A 20,389-nucleotide genomic window follows, 5' to 3' on the forward strand; every position below is an offset into this window, starting at 1 on the left:
ACTCATTAGCCGAGCCGGGGAAGGGGAGGGTATTGACACGGCTCTCTCTCTCTGGACAAATGTGGCTCTGACCTGCTGAGCAGCAGCCTTGGGATGCGACCTTTGCTCTTCCATTGAGCCGGCCAATGTTGGTCGCTGGGTTGCAGATGGCGGAACATCGGAGAGGCGCGGGATGTTGACACGGTGCGTAGGCTGCGACCGCCGGCGTCGTGCTGAGAGGATAATCTAAAAACCAGGCTCGAAATTGGCCTCTAACGAGGGATCTTCTTATTACTCTCACCAGCTTCGCTGTCAGCTTTCGCTACGGCGGACGTGTCCACAGTTGCCGCCTGTTCGTGACAATGGACGGACGATCGATGGTCTGCAATTCCCACTCTCCCCTCTTTGCCTTGTCCAGACATGCACTCCTGCGCACCGCCGGGGATTCGCTCAATACCCATTGCTTGGTCACTCACAGGTGGCATGTGAGGCGTTGGTCGCTGAGATCTTTGGTTTTTGTCCGTGAAATGTCTCAAAAAGACAAACCTGCATTTTGTCAAAAGGAATTTTTTTATTTGTAGATTTTTGGTGGTGCATCCCTCGTCCTTGTCCCACCATTGTTTCTCAAGTTATAAGCATAATTATGGACAAACAAACTACAGTATTTTATTAAAGGAAGAGTAGTTTGATGATGATGATGATTGCCATTATCCAAGATCGCTTTCCCCATTGTCTCCCTATTCCAATCTTATCCAGCAGCACTTAAATATTTTGCGTACAGAAGTTTGGTTCCCTCACAGCCAGCGATCGCAACGCATTCAGCAGAGATCGTCGACTTTCTCGAGGAGACCCAATTCTCTGCGGAGATCCGACGAAGCTCCAGATAGACTCCTTGAAAGAGCTGCGAAAACGATCAACAAACTGCGACCCAGGCCACGTACCAGGTGACCTCAGCGTTAGCTCTGCGCGCTTCCCGAGCGAGCGGAAGCCACATCTTGTCAAGCGGCCATGGCCTTCATGAGGCGTGAAAGACTTTGCATGCTTCAGGCTCCTGATGGTACCACGACTAATGCAGCAGCAGTTGTTTATTTTCGAACTATTATTTTCTATTCATTCGGATGTGGGTGTCGCTGGTGGACCAGTATTTATCGCCCCTTCTGAGCTGCCTTGAGGAGGTGATTGTGCTCTGCCTTCTCCTTGAGCAGCCTCAGGCCTTGTCAAGGTTTATAAAGCTGGACGCCCCTCTGCCTCCATGGAAGTAGATGTCAACACACCTCCGTGTTTGGTGCCCTCCCAGTAAACACGGAACATTGAGCCAACGTTGTTGGACCATTGGGCCAACGTTGGACCAACGTTGCTGGTCCAGTGGTTCAAACCACATGCAAAACGTTGGTCTATAGTGGCATGTTTGACCAGACTCGCATTTATCAATTTAATTTCGGACCTTGCAGCCGCTGAGAATCACCGAATGTCTCAGGAGACTGAGCGCGCTCTTGTTTAACGGCAGGAAGCTCCGGCTCGCTCCCAGCATCTCACTCCTTCAGACTCGGCTAAGCGGAGAGAGGGAGCATTGCGGCCTTCTCATTGGTCGCTGCTGAAGGAGGCTGGCGGCTACTGCACCCAGCCAAAGTGTGAGTGTCGAGAACACTCGTGGTTACAGGGGTCACACGCAGTCCCATTAAGAGCGATTCCTTTGCTCCAGTGAGCGTTGAGGCAGTGCTTTTCTGCCTTCTTACAGGCCTGGCCCAGTGGTGGACATTCCACATTCCTACGGCAGAGGCGAGCCTGTCCATAGGGCAACGTGTTGCTCACTTTATCGACCCCAGAGTGATAATGTGCTTAGTCACCCCCCCCCCTCCCCCCCGCGAATATCAAATAGTTACCATACAAATAGTAAATATTTAACTTTTAAATCGATTTAATTTCAACTTCGTGTTTGGCAGTACATTGCCCACACAATAACACATACATTATTCATCTCAAAATTCCTGCGCGCGTGCGCGCGCGTGCGTCCGTACAGCCTCCTCCCTCCGTGCCTTTTCAGACACGTGATTCAGCCTGTTATAATACAACAATAGAGTAAACATGAGCTGCCGTGCGCAAGAGAGCCCTGTGAGTGCTCGCCATTGAATGCTCCCGTCACAAGTCAGGACTGCAATGCGTTGCTTCGGTGAGCTTGTTGTTGTTGACTTGGGTCGTTGGCACGCTGTCCTCGACAACGCAGCCACCCGAGTTCGATTCTGCTCGCGACCAACACCGGTGGAGAATAAATAAACCGGTCCTGGGCTTCCCCTAGGTCGACTCAGACCTGAATACGAGTACTGGACTTGGTGCGGTGTGGAAAACATCAGCAGAAACGGGTGGCCGGGCGTGGTTCTGGCCACACTACTCCCTCGTGCATCGTGGCGACATTAATAAGCGCTCGCTAACAGCGCTCACCCCAACAGTCTGTACGTCTCTGTGTGTGTGTGTGGGGGGGGTGGTCGTCTTTGTGTTTGCGAGTCCGTACGCCGCTCTCTTCCATCTCTGCTCCCTCCCACCCCGCTGCGCTGCTGCGAGACGAACTCTGCTGTAATTGCGCGCATTAAAAGACGCGTGATCAACTGTCGGGCTTGTCCCCTTTAATTGCGCGGAACGCGTCCTTGCGAAGGCGTGCTTGAAGGACAGTGGGGGGGCAGGTGCGCGCGTGCGTGTGTGTATGCACAACCCTGTGTGTGCGTGTGCGTATGGGGAGCGGTGGCGCAAGTGGTTAGCGCGCTGCGCTACGAACACGGCGAAGCGAGTTCGATCCGCGCTCCTCGTGACCGATGGCAGTGACGAATATTTCAATCAGCACCCCTCCCCCCCCACTAGGTCGACTCAGCCCCGAATGAAAATCAGGTGCGGTGTGAGACAAAGGCAGCCGGGCGTGATGTTGGCTAACCCCCCCCCCCCCCCACACCGTGTGCCATGCCGGCTTTAATAGGTGCTCGCTAACAGCACTTGCCCCAACAGTCTGTTAAAAGTCTATACGGGGGATCTTTGTCTTTGTGTGCAGCCCTATTCTCTCCTGCACTATCTGCACACGTTGCTGCGTTGCGCTCACGCTTACAAGATGTTTGAGTCGAAATGTACGTACAGGTATTTTCATTGACAAGCGTGCATCACTCAAATGACCATTGAGGCAGTGCCCATCTCCCGCTTACAGTGGTGTAAATTCCACATTCGTATGGCGAGGGTGAGTCCATCCATATGGGGCAACCATTGATGACCTTTCCATGGAGTCGTTCTGATTTTAGCGACCGCGGGAAGGATGATAGGCCAAGTCAACCACCAACCACAATTTGAACTCGTGAGAGGTGGCAGCACACTGAGGAGGCCTTCATCCAGCAGTGGATTGTCCATGGCCCATGATGATGATGAATAGCCTAAGAATGTATCTTGCTGCAAACGCTGAATTATATAATCGATGCAGGTTTTCCTCGTGTTGTGCGGGTTTGGTGAGTGATTTCGCGGATATGCGGTCGGACATGGGGCAACATTGTGTGCGTGTGTATTGTGTATACTGTGTGTGTATCGTGTGTGTATCGTGTGTATACTGTGTGTGTCCTCTGTGTGTGTACTGTCTGTATATATATATTGTGTGTACTCTGTGTGTGTACTGTGTGTGTGTGTATATACTGTTTGTGTGTACTGTGTGTGTACTGTGTGTACTCTGTGTGTATATATACTGTGTGTGTACTGTGTGTACTGTGTGTATCCTCTGTGTGTGTACTATATGTGTACTCTGTGTGTGTACTCTGTGCAGAGGTGGGACAAAGTCATTGTTATGCAAGTCCAAGTCGAGTCGCAAGTCATCAAATTCATGACTCGAGTCTGACTCGAGTCCAAGTCACATGACTCGAGTCCACATCTCATAGGTGGGACAAAGTCATTGTTATGCAAGTCCAAGTCGAGTCGCAAGTCATCAAATTCATGACTCGAGTCTGACTCGAGTCCAAGTCACATGACTCGAGTCCACACCTCTGACTCTGTGTGTGTGTATATATACTGTGTGTGTACTGTGTATGCACTGTGTGTACTGTGTGTGTGTACTGTGTGTGTATATATAATGTTTGTGTAGTGTGTGTGTGTGTACTGGGTGTGTACTGTGTGTATATATAATGTGTGTGTACTGTGTGTGTGTACTCTGTGTGCTACCCAGCAGGCAGCTGTCTCCTCGTGCGGTTCTGCTTTGTGTGCCCTCTTCTTAGAACGCATCTACGACATCTACCGCATCGAGCCCTGTGCTTTGGTCGAAATATCATAGGTAGCTTTGTTTATATTTATATTCGAGCCATATATGTCAAGGTCTCCAAGAGGTCTACTCGGCATCAAATGTACCGGTGTCATGCCGAAAAGACCTATCGGTTTATCGACCCCACGGTAATAAATACACGTCATACTTATCCCTTTGTCCATCCACTGCTGGATGAAGGCCTCTGCACTCTAGCCGGGTTGTTTGTCTACCGTACTGTATGATGGTAATTGTGGATTGGTGGAAGAGGGAGCCAGCACCGGTTCAAATGTGATGCTAGCCACGGCTGGGAATCGTGCTCAGGTCACCAGTTATTTATCAAACCGCGCGCTAACCGCTGCACCACCGCTCCACCACCGTGCCTTGCAGCTTGGCTGTAATAGGTGCTCCCTAATAGGAACTGCACCGCAAGACATAACCATAACATTACGCGAACGTAATAGCATCGTAAAAATAATAATAACAATATTGTATGAGTGTTGCACGAAAATAGCTGCACGTTTGCGTTAAAGTGTCTCACAATATATGTGCAACGTGAATAATTGGTTGTCATTCATGCAAGCAACGCAGCTGTGCAATAGCCACTGCTTTGTGCAGTAGCCACTGCTATGCCCTGGGGTACATACGTATGAATGTGTGTGGAACTTCTTTTGCATGATACGTAGCCAACCGTGCTCATCAGAGGTGTGGTTGGGATGGACAACAAACTAAACACAACAAGCAGTTCTAAAGAAGTGAGTTTCCAATCTAGATGATGATTTAAAAGTGCATAGCTCCGGTGGCTTCCTAATATCGGAAAGGAAAAACTTTCCAGACGGCCAGAAATCGGCCCGTTCAGAGTGTGCAATGATTTGTCTGAAATGAATTGTGTTCGTCCGCCGTGTGTCAGAAAGCACCCGCTTTTACAAATGTGCTCCAAGCGAGGGACATTTTTTGTTGAATTCCTACATCGAATGGTTTCTTTAGAAAAGCGGCGAATATTAAAGTTCGCGGAATTCAAAATGGGCGGTGCGTTGTGAAACCACTCTGCGATGGCAGCGTGTGGCGTCCTCCACTCCTGGGTTTCACTCGAAGAGTACAAAGCATCTGAGAGTGTTACGGGAAAGCTGCGAGGATTAACAGATGGCAATTTGAGTGGAACATTGAAGAGTGGATATTGAAGGTCGGTTATCAACCCACAGAGCAATTCTGGCATAGAGCATCAGGAAGGAAACAATTGCGACCTTGAATCGCCGCAGCCAATCAAAAGCGTCGGCTGTGTGACGGTCTATTGACGTTGAATTGAGCACGAATGCACTTTATTCTTGTGACCTTGCTGTCAGCTAATGTTGATTTAAATGTATCAACTCCAGGAATGTATGTTTGCACATGCTTAACTGGCTGTGTACGTTCGTGTGTGTACATGTGTAGTGAGCGACTTCCGAGACGCTGCGTGTAGAGGGCCCCTCGTTTATTTCTCACACTTTACAGGCACAATCACTAAGCGAAATATACTGGGCTACGCATAGCTGACCCACTCATATAACCCCATCGCCTGCGTCTAACAATATAGCTGGCTGACTAATACAGCGACGACGACGATGGCAGCCGTACAGCGGATCGGCCATGCGGCGGGACGATGAAGAAGAGATGACGGCGAAGACAGCGACGGCAGCCAGGACCCGGACCCCCACGACAGCCCCGAACCCCCGGTTACATCCCCTCTATATACTCCTCGGCGTGGCCAAGCCCCGCCTCTGGCCACGCCCCCTTCTAGAACCTTCGAGCAGGTTCCTGGAGCTTCCCGACTGACCCCGCCTCTGACCTTTAGCCCAGTTACACCCCCTTACGGGTGGCTATTATATAATGCACCCATACCCGTAATTATCCCTCCTGGTCAACAGATGGCACCCTGTCACTACACATGTATTTAAAACAAAGATAGAGATCCCCGTATAGCATCAACAGGATGTTTGGGCAAGTACTGTCAGCGAGTAGCACCTATTGAAGGCCGGAAGGGCACCCAAGAGGGTTGGTGGCCAGCACCATGCCTGGCCACCTTTGTCTCCTAAGTGCTGATGTTTACACATTGCACAAACCACTTGTTTAAGGCAGAGTCGACCTAGGGGAGGCCCAGGGACTGGTTCAGATAATCGTCACTGGTGGTGGTCGTGGGCAGGAATTGAACTCGGGCCACACAGTGCACTAACTGCTGCACTACCACTCCCCAATATATACACATGCACTCTCACCCTCAAGGTCAGCCCTGCAGAATTTCGGAACATATCTGTAAGGTCTTGGAAGAGAAGGGGGGAAGCCCTCTGTCGAAATAAGATAATACTCAAAGAGTAGAGGAAGTAGCCACCAATCGTGAGTGGCTGGCTCATGTTCCATCGACCAAGCAGGTGTGGAGCACGATTGAGAGCCTGAGACCGAGTAAATCGCCAGGCAGAGATGACCATCCCGTCCCAATTGAATTTCTGTGGGAGGATGGCGACTTGTATGCAGGCTGTCTGCCTTACGTGACATCGTCAGAACTGATCATTGTTTTTTTACCCTTCTATCTGGCAACAAAACTGACACCTTTTTTACAAGCAGTCATGTTTGCATAGACCACAATACCTGCAGTCATAATGCAAACAAAAAACATAACTCTGATAATGTGCACTGTCCTTGAAGTTGATTGGCCACACCCGAGACAGCTTTCCTTAGAGCCTAGTCTCACATGGGTTGGACCAGATGACGCCAAAAGGCGCACAACTCAAAGACAATGCACCATCAGAGTACGAGAGCCCGGGGTAAGCATGAACCACAGGATGGGTCTCATATGATTGAAAGCATGTCCTGGTGGTCCCCTTTCTGTAGGACCACACTGGTTGTAATAACTACAGGGGCATCTCCTTCCTCAGTGTGCCATGGAAGCTCGAAATCATTCTGAGAAGATTGCAGAGCTCACTGATGTTTCAAGCAAGGGTGGTCCTGCACAGATGCCATGCGATTGGTTTGTATGTTATGGCAGATCTGTAAGGGAATTATTGGCCTGTGTAAGGCCTACCATACATTTACTAGGCTATGGCTTTTATACTTTTATTCACACTTTCAGCGTCCCTAACCCTCTACTTATCATTCAGGGCCTTCCTGGTGGTGGTCATGGCCATGTAATGCTGTATGGCCACAAGTCGAAGCCGTTTTTTATTCATATGGTGGTGCGACGGGCACGTGCACCAGCTGGGGTCATTCAGGCTGGCCTGCCTACGATCCATCCTGGCTTTAGTCACACTGGTTTGTGTGAGGAGTTCCCAGAACCATGGCCGATCTGGACACTGTCCCATGTTTGAGCTCCTCCGGCATGCGAGCCTGCTTCGGTTGTAACATGTAGCCTGCATGACCAGCCACCATATGCCCAAGCAGCTTCTGTTTGGCCAGATAAAGAGGGCTAAAATAGCATGTTATAGGCTATAGAAAAGATGGGCCAATGTGGTACAGGAGGACTTGGAACTGCATAATTTTTCCGATGATTAGTGTCAGCGGTGTCAAGATTGTACTCGCGGAAAAGGCTGGTGAACACACACTACGGGAAAATTGAAGACAATCGCCCATCGACAACAGCAGGGTAGCGATGCTCACAACAACGAGTAGAGTGCCGGGCAGCTAAAACATAACAAGGTGGCATGGTGGGTAACGCAGGTGGTGCATCTGCTGCTCATCTCAGTCGTTTAACCCAAAATTCTGGGTACTGTTCCGTGACCTTACCTTCAATAGCTTGCCTGGCTACAAAGTGCACCTAGCCATGGCACAACTTTGTTATATTGTTGCGTATGATGGCAATATGTTCAGGATATGAATGCCAATGTTGAGGTCTGCTAGCCACGAGAGGGCTTCAGGAGAGAGTTTGTGTGGTTTTTCTATTCCTAGTAAGATAGCTATGGCGATATCACCACCACTCATGGTTAATGTCAGATGTTATTGTTGTTGTTTACACGTATGCGTGTTGACATGTATGCGAGGCTTTAAAATTTGACATTGGTGTTTCCAGATAATTGGTTTTATCTCCATATGTAGCACTTTGCATTCGGAAAATGTTTCCAAAGTATGTATTTATTCCACGTGAGAGTTTAGCTCTTTAAATATTTAACTCTCTATATGGTCGAGTTTTTTTTAAATGAAAAACAAAACTTACACAGCGACATAGTACATCATGTCTTATAAAAGCCGACATCAATATGTCTCTCCGGCTGAGCATATAATGTGCAAGGAGTGAAGTGGTGGGGGTTGCATGAAGGTTCGTGATTGCATCTTTTGTTACAAGTTCTGTTAGGGAGCGCCTGTTTTGGCAAACTAAGTGGCATGGTGTTTGGAACGGTCACACGGTGTGATTCATGCCAAATGATTTACGAACCCGGCAGCATGAGTTGGAATCCCGGCCGTTATTATTTTATTATTTCCCTTCTACGTGACTTTACCGAAAGAACCAAGAAGAAGTACCTAGAGATATCAGAACCGGGACTTGGGCACCCATTGACCGGCATGCTGAAGAATGGTCACACAATCCCCGTGTGATCGACATGGCATTGGCAAGAGCCCTTCATTCGGCAGTGGATTATTTCGCCAAACACCAGTTGCTCATCTCCGCAACAGGCCGCGTTAAAAAAGGGATGCGAAGACGGCCGCATTGACAAACGTCTGTAAAATAACCTGTCACGTTGATTGTTGTAACCTGCATTTATAAACAGACGGGAACTGGTTTTTTTTTTTACCACGTGACAAAAAAGAAAAACACGTTCAACATTTTTGGCCCGTTGACCGGTGAGCTTTCCTGACCGGAAGCATTCGTTCACCTCGTCACGCTTGGGACCTGATGGGCACGCACGCACGCGCGCCTTACGCGTGCGTGCGTGCGTGCGTTTGCCGGTGGCATCACGCGTGCGTCCGCTACCCGCACCTCCGATTGGCACGGTTGGCTACGTACGGTGCGAGAGAAATTCAACACACATACAAATACAAAGATCCCTCCCCCGTGTAGCCTATTAACAGACTGTTGGAGCAAGTGCTATTAGCGAGCACCTATACACGAGGGGGTGGGTGGCCAGCACCACGCCCGGCCGCCTTTGTCTCCCTAGTGGCGATGTTTACTCACTGCACAAGGTACTCATTTGAGGCTTCCCAGGGGAGGCCCAGGAGCGGTTCAGATAATCGTCACCGGTGTTGGCCGTGAGTGTGAATCGAACTCGGAGTCGCCGGGTTCGTAAGCACACCACCACTCCCACAATATACATGCATATACACACGCCGCGTCGGAGCGTGCATTCGCACGGCCGCTCGCTCGCTTGCCTTTGTTTCCCTGCCGAGCCGTGCAGCTCTTAATTAATGCTCCGTCCATCACAGTTTAATTAAAAAGTTTATGGCCCCGACGCCGCGAGGCAGCGTTACTGGCAGGGCGGCTGGAAAGGCGCTCATTATTCCCGGATCGACGCCCAGCTAAGTGCCAGAGCCTGGCCTTGCTGGAGGCCACGCTGCCCTCAAAGCAGACGGCTCATCTTATTTCCATTACAAAGCTGTCTTCTTCCCTTACCCCCGCTCCTCCTCACCAGTGACCCTGCCGTCCCTTCCCTTTCCTGGGCCACCTCCTCCCATGCAGCCCTCTGCACTCCACACATTGCCCTCTGTCTCCAATTTTATTTTCTTTGATTCGTGAAAGAATAAAGAAGAACGGTTTTTTTTTGTTGCTGCTGCTGCTGCTGCCAAGCAAGAGTCTGGCTACTAACATTGGCCATTCATTTACATTTTCCCGGTTTGCCTCCATCCTGTTCCCACTCTGTGTCCGGTCGGTCGGTTTTTTTTTTGTAACCCACAAACTCATTCCCAGCCCGATGTGCTAGCGTCACACTCGGACGTCTGTCCGTCCATCTGTCTGCCTGCCCCATCTCCCTTCCCATCTCACTTCCCTCCCACCCCCCATCGCCTTCTCTCTCTCTCCCTCTGCTAGGGTAGGAACAATGATCCGTCTTTTACGTGCGTCGTCGCCGGGGCTAAAGATTTCAGCCCACAACTCCCAGCGCGGGTTCGTGTCAGCCCTTGCTGTGACGCTAATTGCTTAAGCAGCTCCAATATGATGCCCTTTAAAGGGAAGATAAAGGACCGACAAAAGGAGAAGGGGGAATAAAAACACCAGACAGCCCTTTTTCGGGGGGGCGAAGGCGATTACTCCGGCAGGCCAGATGCAAGTGTCCGTGTAATCCCCAACACTGGTGGCACAAGAGGTCATATACGCATGCCGCCTAAATGCCATCCCTCACCCCTGAACACAGACGCCAGTTCACAGCCACCGGTTTGTTAAATTAAATGCCTTCGCGTTGCATGTGCGGATTAGAGGGATCAATGGGGCCGATTCCGTTTTTTTGTATGTTAATCTTTTTAGGCGAGAAAATATCGTCCGTTTTGAAATGAAGCGTCTCTGGGTAGAGTCGCCGTGCTTTGTGCCCCCCCCCTCCTCTCCCGCCCCCCGCCACCTCCTCCCGAATTTCTCCTTCCACCCACCACTCTTAGAGAATAATTCCATTTCGGCAGCGTCATCCTACCGTGGCGTCAGCGGTCTGCACAATGGGCTTGCGATGCCTTGGTCGCAGGTTAGATTCGATCTCCCGGCACGGCGGTGAATACAATGGAGCAGGTTATTGCTGGAATCTTCCACACCGCATCTGTCCATCCAGCGGAATAGGCGAGTACAACCGCAGTTAGTCGATGGGCAGGTCACGTGTGGTGGGATAAAGTGTGGGTACGCCCACCACATCTGGACATTTGTGACAAAGAGCTTCATAGCTCATCGGATTCCTGCAGGATAAATAAATATTCTGATTCTGATTCGACCAGAGTAGGCTAAATACTCTCTGAGGGTTTTCTCAAATAGAGGTCCCTTCCGCCAGCAGTGATGCGAGCAAGCAGCTGCAGGGCTGCGTCTTTGCCTTCCGCCCTACTTTGTCTTCTCTTGAAAATGAGATGTGTTGACTCTGTCGATTGTAACCCTACTTTTAAATGAAGGCTAAACACTCGGGGTATAAAGATTAATCGTCCTTAAGGTCCACGTAACCTTCGTGGGATCTCGTGGGTACAAATCAATGGTTGTAAGTGTACGCACATTCCTGCATATGCAACAATTGTGACAATGCTGCATTTGGACGAAGGGAGCGACAAGACTATTAAAACAACATGTGAAAATAGTGAGAAATAATAAACTAAAAACGAAACTTTTTAATTTTATAAGTTAAGGCCCACTGAGCTAGAAAGCCCTTTTTCAGAAGCGACCTGGCCACAAATGATATCCCAACGAAGTGGCTTATCACGTGGAAATTTACAGCAGCCAAATACTCTCATCGGATGTTTCTAAATATGGAGGAAAAAAGCATAGGATCCGGAGAAAAATCCACGCGACAACGGGAAGAACATGCAAACTTCAAATATACAGGCGTCAGGGTCTGGGGTGAACCCATGCACTTCCTGCATACCAGGCGAGGCAGATAACACAGCGGCGGCACCGCGGCTCCCCTTTAATACAAACGAAATGAAAAAAAAATGTGAGAAAATGAGAATAACTTCTTGAATTGAATCAGAGCAAGTCGTGGAATTTCCCAGAAGCAGGGAAGTTGGTCTAATGAGTTTCTGGACATCTGTGAAATAGAGGTTCGTGGCTCATCGGATTCCTCTAGTCTAAATAAAGATTATTATTCTGAGTTTCCATCCTGACTACTGTCTACCACCGTGTCTACCGACAGGGGTTCACCAGCATTGATTCGAGCAAGCCTGACTCTGCTGATGAGACCCTTTGTGTTGAAACCCGTCCAGAGTGTTGCTTGTATCGAACCGATGGCGTTGAAGTTATGCAATCCCAGAATTCCGTTGGGCAGATGAGTTGTGTAATCAATAGTTAAATGTTTTATGATGAAGAGACAGATAGCATGTTTATTTGTATTTCTGTGATTTTTAATTACACAGCACTGTTGTATTCCATACATAGTTTTCATTACAATATGACGATAAATTTGATAACGGACGCAACTATGATTGTAGATATATCTTAACGTGCGACGTATCGCAATGTTGCCATATCGAGGCAATCGTGGAAATCTACGCACCAGCCCTACCTCAAGCCCCTCTGCGATCCCCACATCTCTCCACCGATCTCTCTACCTCCCTCTCACCCGTCCATGCCTTTGAGCAGCCGCCACAGCCAGCACCTGTCATTATCTATCCATATTCTTAGGTTTTTTCGGTAAAGTCACGTAGGTAAAACATTACAATTAATGAAAGTAAAATAAAATAAAAATCACGACGTTTCGGACCGTCACAGCCAGATTTGCTGCATCAAGTAATGCAGCAAATCTGGCTGTGACGGTCCCACCTGATGACGGAGACTTGTGTTGCCTCCGAAACGTCGTGATTTTTATTTTATTTTACTTTCATTAATTTTAATGTTTTACCTACGTGACTTTACCGAAAAAACCTAAGAATATGAATCCTTGCAGTCACGAAAGCTTCAAATCTAGAATTATCTATCCACTGCTAGATGAGTTCCAATCCATTCTGCACGTAACTCGTGATCTTTGCATTTGTCGCCATCTCCCCAGAGCAAGGTCCCTTGGTCTCACCAACCCAATCCGGATCGGCATTTAGTATTTATTGCCAATTCATTATTGATGTACCTCTTCCCAAAACATTTCAGCAACTGAACTCGCTTTTTTTATTCATTTGTTCTCACCTTTGGCACTGCACCGCCCGAGAAGCCCACAGCCACAGCTGTTCATTGAAGCCATAAATGAAAATGTAACCATGGTACGTGTGTTGAACTCCTTTCTCACCGTACGTAGCCAACCGTGCTAATCGGAGGTGCGAAAACAAAATCATACAGGCCCATTTTTTTTTATTGTGATGGTGTGTTGGAGGTCGTGCACAAGCAACGAAAACAAAACACTGCACACTCCGACAAATGGTCCTCTTTCAAAAGCAGAGATAAGCTATCCCTCCGCTGTAGATAAGGATCCATTGCCTGCAACGTCACTCAACTCTGTATATATTTTTTAATAAAATATAGGGCAGTCCTTTTAATAAATTCGTTGTTGTTGTTTTGTACCAAGACTGCATGTGCCGAGCAGTCTGGCACAAATCTGAAGAGTCCTTGATGGGAAAAGTAAAGATTGAAGCAATCATCAGGTGCACTCGCGTGACATAATTGCAGTCACTTCTGAATACTCTTAATCTGACGGTCCTGCAATGATCACACCGACCTCCGATTTGGAGCCTTTGCCTCGGCCACCTCTGGCTGGCTCTGCAGGTGCGGCTCATCACGAGATATGATTGCTGCTCGACGATAGAGCCACGTGCAGGTTCAATTACTCATGCTGCTTCCACGGATGTGGCTCATCACAAGGCATGGTTGCTGCTCATTGATAGAGCAACGGGTCGGATTAAAATGCTGGATTGCGGGCAGCTGGCCGTACCTCGACCCATGATGAAGATCCGAAGGACTGACACAATTCAGAGCGGGACTGAAATTGCTCGAGGCTTGTGTTGTCCCCATGTATCATACGGGGCCAGCAGATTCTGCGTCTCGAACGCTCGGAAACTGATCGAGACCTTGCTTGCCCCTTTAATACGGCAAGTGGTGCACCAGTAACCAAAGCTTCGAGGCAGGTCCATCAGACTTGAGCAATCAGTTTGGCAACCAAATCATTATAACTATTGCCCGCAACTGCTTTGTTCACATCTGAGTGAGTAGTTGCGCAGCAAGGATGTGGCCAAGGAATCTGACAACGCCCTTTACAGCAGAGCCACGCCCCTTATATGGTTAGCACCCCCCTCCCCACCACCTTTCTCTCCGTCCTACCTATGTCGGGATTGTGACAATCACTCATAGTTCACAAGACGTGTGTGCGATGAATGCAACGCATCGCTACAAATCGCCGAGCGGGGGTCCCTCGAAAGTACAGGGTGGTCTAGATGTCCCGTGACCTCCCCCCCCCATTAATTGACCCCAAACATTTGTTTAAATTAACCTTACTTGAAACGTATTCAGTTTTAGAAAATGAAAGTGGCGTCACAAGACATCTGGACCACCCTGTCGAGTCTTCTCTGCACTTGTGTAGTGGGTTCGAATTAGGTGCACACACACACACAGCTTGGAGGCAACACTATTTATTAAACGGTAAGTAATATAACATTGTACATGAGGTGGTGACCACCTTCCTCAACTCACTAACACTCTGGAACACGACACAGAGTGGACCAGGCAGGCAACGGGCTGCCTGGTTCAGGACGACGACCCGGGACTTGAGGACCGATGATGTCGTCTTCACTTCGGAGTTCAACAGCCCCGCTCTGCATCCACACCCCGCTTATATCCGCTCCGGCGTGGCCGGCTCTGCCCAGGCCACGCCTCCCTTCCCAGGCCACGCCTCCCTTCCCCCACCTCTGGGAAGGTCAGGGTCCCTCCACCACGTGACCCCCCAGGCACCACCGTGGGGCCCCCAGCCCTCGTACGGACCGACACAGTAGTGACGTCCTATGTCACTACACCTGTAAGCAACCAGTTGCGCAGCTGCTCACGGCCGCTCACAGAGACGTCGCCGAAGACGTTGAGCCTGCAGCCGGAAGGAAGCGAGCGTCGTGACGGAGAGAGCGGCCGAAAGGCAGGGCCCTGGTTCCCTCTGCCCTGGCGAGGAACCGCAGCGTGGTGGTCGGTGGTCGTGTTCGTCTCGGTTGCTCCGATTAGCACGGTTGGCTGCGTCTGGTGCGAAAGAAGTTCAGCACACGTATGTTGATGTTATTCCGCGTGTATGCGTGTTGACCTTCGTTCGCACCGTACGTAGCCAACCGTGCTAATCGGAGGTGCGGGGGAAGGACAACAAACTACATGCGAAAATAACTTTTCAAGAAATGAGTTTTCAATCGAGATTTAAAAGTGCATAGCTCCAGCGGCTTCCTAGTATCGGAAGGAAGAGCGTTCCAGACGGCCGCAGAAGCGCATCTGAAAACGAGCGATGCTGTGACCGTCTTTGTTCGACGGCTAGCCAACATCCGCTGCTAGGATGGCCTGAGTTTGCCCGATGGTTTATGTTCCTTGACGAGATCAGCAAGCTACTTATTGTGGTTCATTTGTGGCAAGCACTTTGAACATACGTAAGTCCTGTAGTGTGTTTGTAGTTTGTGACACGTCTGCTCCGCGCGAACTGCGCGCGTTTGATTGAGCGAGTGGCCAGTCACAGCGAGATTGATTTGGCGTGTCAGGTAACAGGTAATAGTGCGGAATGCTGCCCCTTTTTTAAGGTGAGCACACGGCAGGTTGTGATTTATGACCGGTGTTCACGTTTTTGAGAGGTGCTTCGTCTTTTGCGTTTTTGCGGGCGCTCTTTACGTAGCCGTGGTTCTATTAGTTTATCGATTGAGGCACTGACAACAAACTCAAATGATGCGAGATCAAATTGGAAAAACTGTAATCGAAAAAACACGTAGCATTGAAAGTGCAAATTTAGTTTTTTTTACTTTTAACGGTGGAAACTGCACGTTAGAATGCATATAGAAGAGATAAGAAAGAGTTCATGCACGTGCTGCTTAATTTTTTATCGAACAAACTGAGTCTCTTAAAGTTGGATTCATATTTTGCGGATGGGCTCCAGATTGTTGGACGTATCCGAAAATCAGGCCTTGAAAATATCGGAAAAATGATCATTTTGATTACTTTTTCCGAAAAGAGAAGCGACTTGACCCACGCGACGTCACCTGCGCTGTTTCCCTGCCAACAGTGATGTCACTTTCGTGACCTGTAGGCAGATACATTTATAAAATTATTTCAAAAACTAAAAACACGTAAAATATCCAAAAGCTTTCTTAAATATCCAGACATACGTAAATTGTTGAATCCGAAACTCATCCCTGGTATATCTCCATCGCTATTCCAATAAATGTTTGAGCAGCGTAATTTAGTATGAAAATCGGTGAGGAACTACTTCCTGTCATCCACTCATTTTGTTAGAAACTCCATTTCCCCCGCATATTGGTTCCGCTTGGGCCATAAATAATTCAGAATATTGCTTCGTTCCGTTCGTTATTTTCCCCCGCCGCCCGCGGAGCAATTGCTCGGGCCTCCCCGTAGGCGGCCGCTGAACTCCCCTCGGCGGCGATGCCATTAGCGACGGCCTTCATCCGGGCGTCCTCGCGATGTCCACCCCCGCTACGCTGCCCCCCATGGTGCAGCCGCGGAGAAATCTGCGGCAATTCCGATGTGGACGGTTACATTTTTTTTTTAACCCTTCGCCCTGCCAGCCTGCTCGGGGTGCTACAACGCAGCCGGGAGATGGAAGTGCGGCGGTGGATTGAATCCATCTGTGTGGAACTGATGAGTGTTAACCTCCCCCTGCCCCCCCCTCCCCCGTGTAATGTGCCCCGAGGTGGGGTTGGCAGGAGGGGATTTGTTAAGACCTCCCCAAGGCAGGACGCTCTTGGAAAAGGGAATTGAGACTCAGCGAGACATTGTTCTGTATATGAAGGGTGTTATTATTATTATCATTATCTCTTATTCTGTGCCCCTGTAAGGGATGCGTGACCAAGTGGGCAGAGCCCGAGCATTGTGACGTATGGACAATGAGTCAAGGGTAATATCGGGTGGCGTAACAGCGATCAGGGATTCATTTCACCAAAAAAAATACTTCATCGTGAAAAATATTGGTGGCGCAAAAACGACTACGCGTGACATTTTTTCTGTTTTCAGCGAAATGTTTATATGTTCGTTTTGTTGTTGTATGGTAATTATATACGGAGATTTCTTATCCTTACATGAAGGGCGCTCCACAGGTTCGAATTATTATCATCATTATTTCTTGCAAATTATTGTTTTTGACTGAACTAGATTTACGAGTGAAGAAGAAATGGCAAGGAGAAAATTCAATATCTGGTCAAGGCCGGTGGCCACAATTTGACAAGACATAATAATGATAACACATTCCATATTACCCTATCCATGCTCGCGACACATGAATCCAGCAGATTTTTTCTGTTTTAATCCAGCAGATTCATGTTCATGTATCCCTTCATGTGGGTGTTGGGGCCATAAACACGACATTCGCTCGCTGATATTGCTTCCATTTCTCGATGGCAGACGGCCGTCGTAGCAACCGGCGCACTGCGCACCCGCGGCGCTCGCCAAATTGCCGCTAGGTTGACTCAGCCTGAAATGAATGCCTGGAATGAATGCCTGGACTGAATGAACGCCTGATCGGGGGTGGCTTGCAGATCAACTCTGCCTAATGTGAGCACCAAAAAATGGCAAAGCCGGATGATTCTCGAGCTGAGACACGGCCGAACTGTAGCACGTGTGCCGCTTCTTGTGGAGGTTCATGGGTTCAAGACCGGCGGCCGCCCTGGTTAATACTGCGGGTGTGTTAACCGAATTGGAGGTGCTGTCTTGCTTCACAGTCTGCCAGTAGGAGTCGATGATTGCTGCTGTGTGTATAATCCTGATTGAGCCATTCGTAATTTGGCAAACGTGGATCCCGAATTGTTGCACGTCGTAGATGTAGCGGTAGCAGTGTTATCACGGTTAATTCACGCCACAGAAATAGTAACCAGGGCGGCCGCTGGATCCGAAACCGCGAACCTCTGGGCAACGAGCGGCGAACGAGCGCTACCGCCGGGCCCACGCGCCCCACCAGCGACGGCTCTTACGCGATGGCGTTCGGGTGCGAGTGATTGACGCGTTTTGCTCGGCGTGTCTCTGCAGGGCTCCGCGTGCGAGGGAGAAGCCCAGTGAAGGGCCTCCACCCCCCCTCCCCCACTCCACCTCCTGGAGGGTGAAAACGTCGGCCTCTTCATCGTCGTCGTGCTGTCATCGTCGTCGTCGGCGGCCGTCCGTCTCCGTCGTCAAAAAACACAAGACATGGCAGTCGCTCGTGCCGGGAGAACAAGGCGAATGACGAATGTGTGTATTGTTCGTGCACGTGTGGATGTTGAACTTCTTTCGCACCGTACATAGCTAAACCGTGCTCGTCGGAGGTGCGGGGGAAGGACAACAAATGGAACGCAAAAAAGGAGTTCGAAAGGACTGGGTTTTCAATCTAAATTTGAAAGTGCATAGCGAATTAAAAAGATAAAATAACCTCTGTTTGATAGAGTGCTTCCCACACGCTCATTCCCACGCCCAGCCCAGCGCCACAGTTTTGTCACTATTTAGAGATTGTAAAGTGAAAGAATCCGTACAATGACGCACAGGGAGTGGAGTTTGGTCAACCCCGTCCTTGGACTTGTAACGTTAAAAAACTTTTGTTTCACACTCAGAAGCTTGAGAATAAATATTGTGCATTGATTCCCAACAAAGCTCTACCAAACCGTGAGCGGTCTCCACCGTGAACCAATAGGCATGCTGCCCTGCCTGTGTCCGTACCCCTAACTCTCAACAATCACACGCAAGGCTTTCTCAGCGCCCTGTTGCTTGACGTCGCATATAGTAGTCATGTAGTGATATAATGAATCATGGGGTCGTGATTCGATTCAAGAATCGATTGTTTAAACGTCGTGGTGATTGTGGCGGGTCCATTTAATGGGTCATGTGAGCAAAGACAAAGATCCCCCATGTAGCCTTAACAGACTGTTGGGGCAAGTGCTGCTCGCGAGCATCTCTGAAGGCCGGCACGGCACACGAGGTGGTGGGTAACCAGCACCACGCACCTTCGTCACGAGACTCAGAGCAGTGTGAAGCTTCGTGTTGTTGGTAAATCGGCCCACAGAAGCAGACACCACAGAGCAACCTCCGAGATCCCCTTCAAATGACCCCTGGTCCTCACACAGTAGAGGGCAGCAGCATTGCCCCCCCCTCACCCCTCTCACGTTGCATAAGGAGAGTGAGGTTAAATTTCGATTTGAAGCTTTCGTGACTGCAGGGATTCATCTTCTTGGTTCTTTCGGTAAAGTCACGTAGAAGGAAAATAATAAAATAATAAAAATAGAACATAATAAAATAATTCTCACGACGTTTCGGCCACAACGCAAGCAGCCGTCTTGCCGAAATTTTACCAAACGGAAGTGCGGAATCAAATGTGGTGTGAAGGGTTTTTTGTGGGTTTGTTTTTTCGCTCTCGCGGTCTCTCTCAGTTGCCAAGGCGTCCTCCTTCGAGGCCGGATTGCACACCGAGCCTTGAGTGCGGCCAGGGCCCCCGTGGGAGCCGGGCCCCCCGTCCGTCGTGCTAGCAACGCGGCCAGTGAATTATTTACAACTGGCGTTGTAATTTTGACGTTTTTTTCTTTTCTTTGCCGCTCTCCCGTTCCCGATACAAAACGAGCGGTGCCATCGTCGGTAACACCACGACCATCGTCATCACCATCTTTGTTGTCGTGAAAGATTCAATTGAATATGGAAGCCTATTTTGTTAATGGTCGGTTGAACATAGCATGTGTCAAAATGGTGTGTGTTTTTTTTATACAAATCTAGGGTAATATTATTCTCATCATCATCATGTAAATCACTATTGTATTGGGGTGTGGAATTGCTTTCCATGTTTTGTCAATGAGAATCGCAAATCATTGAATAAATCATATACGGTCATTTGTCAGGCCACGGCTGGATGAAGGCCCCCTCTGCACACTTTGTCGTTGGAGTGTTTGGACCAAACTTCACCACACTACTTAATGATTGCAGTATGGCATAGGTGGGGGCTCAGAATCGGTTCATATATATATAGATGTCGCATGCCACTTATGTTGGCCGTAGCCCAGAATTGAAATCGGCACGACAAACTCATCGCGCATGGCGCTGTCCACCATGACACCGTTGCCCTGGATTTAAAGTTCGCGATGGTCACAGAGATGTTGGTGATTTACCGGGGGATAGGCTCGGATGATTTGCAAGACGTTACAGGGAGATCCTCTCACTGTGATGTTCATCCAAAAAATGTTTTTACTGTCCCATCGACCTTGGGTGATAATGTAATATTTTGTATAATTACCGGATATAATATCAGTTGATTTTCTTGGGCGTTTTCAATGGAGTATATATGCTCGTTTGCACAATGATATTTTTCGTCCGTTTCGTTTGTTTCTCAGTCGGCTTGTCCTGGTGAGGGTCACGGCGGCAGCGTGTTGAGTAGTGGTGGTCCACACCTCCCTCTCCCTGGCGAC

General features: G+C 49.1%; 1 protein-coding gene across 1 annotated transcript in view; it reads left to right on the forward strand.

Annotated features, from left to right (window-relative positions):
- LOC144725114 (uncharacterized) overlaps positions 1-20,286 on the forward strand; it is a 45,259-nt gene extending 24,973 nt beyond the window's left edge. Inside the window, exon 5 of the mRNA XM_078604585.1 lies at positions 18,000-20,286. Coding sequence (XP_078460711.1) covers positions 18,000-18,029 — 30 coding nt within the window. The 3' untranslated portion in view covers positions 18,030-20,286. The remainder of the gene's footprint in view (positions 1-17,999) is intronic.
- Positions 20,287-20,389: the final 103 nt, after the last annotated feature.

The sequence above is a fragment of the Lampetra planeri genome, chromosome 22 (assembly GCF_965212315.1).
Source record: "Lampetra planeri chromosome 22, kcLamPlan1.2.h2, whole genome shotgun sequence".
In the NCBI taxonomy this organism is placed as follows: domain Eukaryota; kingdom Metazoa; phylum Chordata; class Hyperoartia; order Petromyzontiformes; family Petromyzontidae; genus Lampetra; species Lampetra planeri.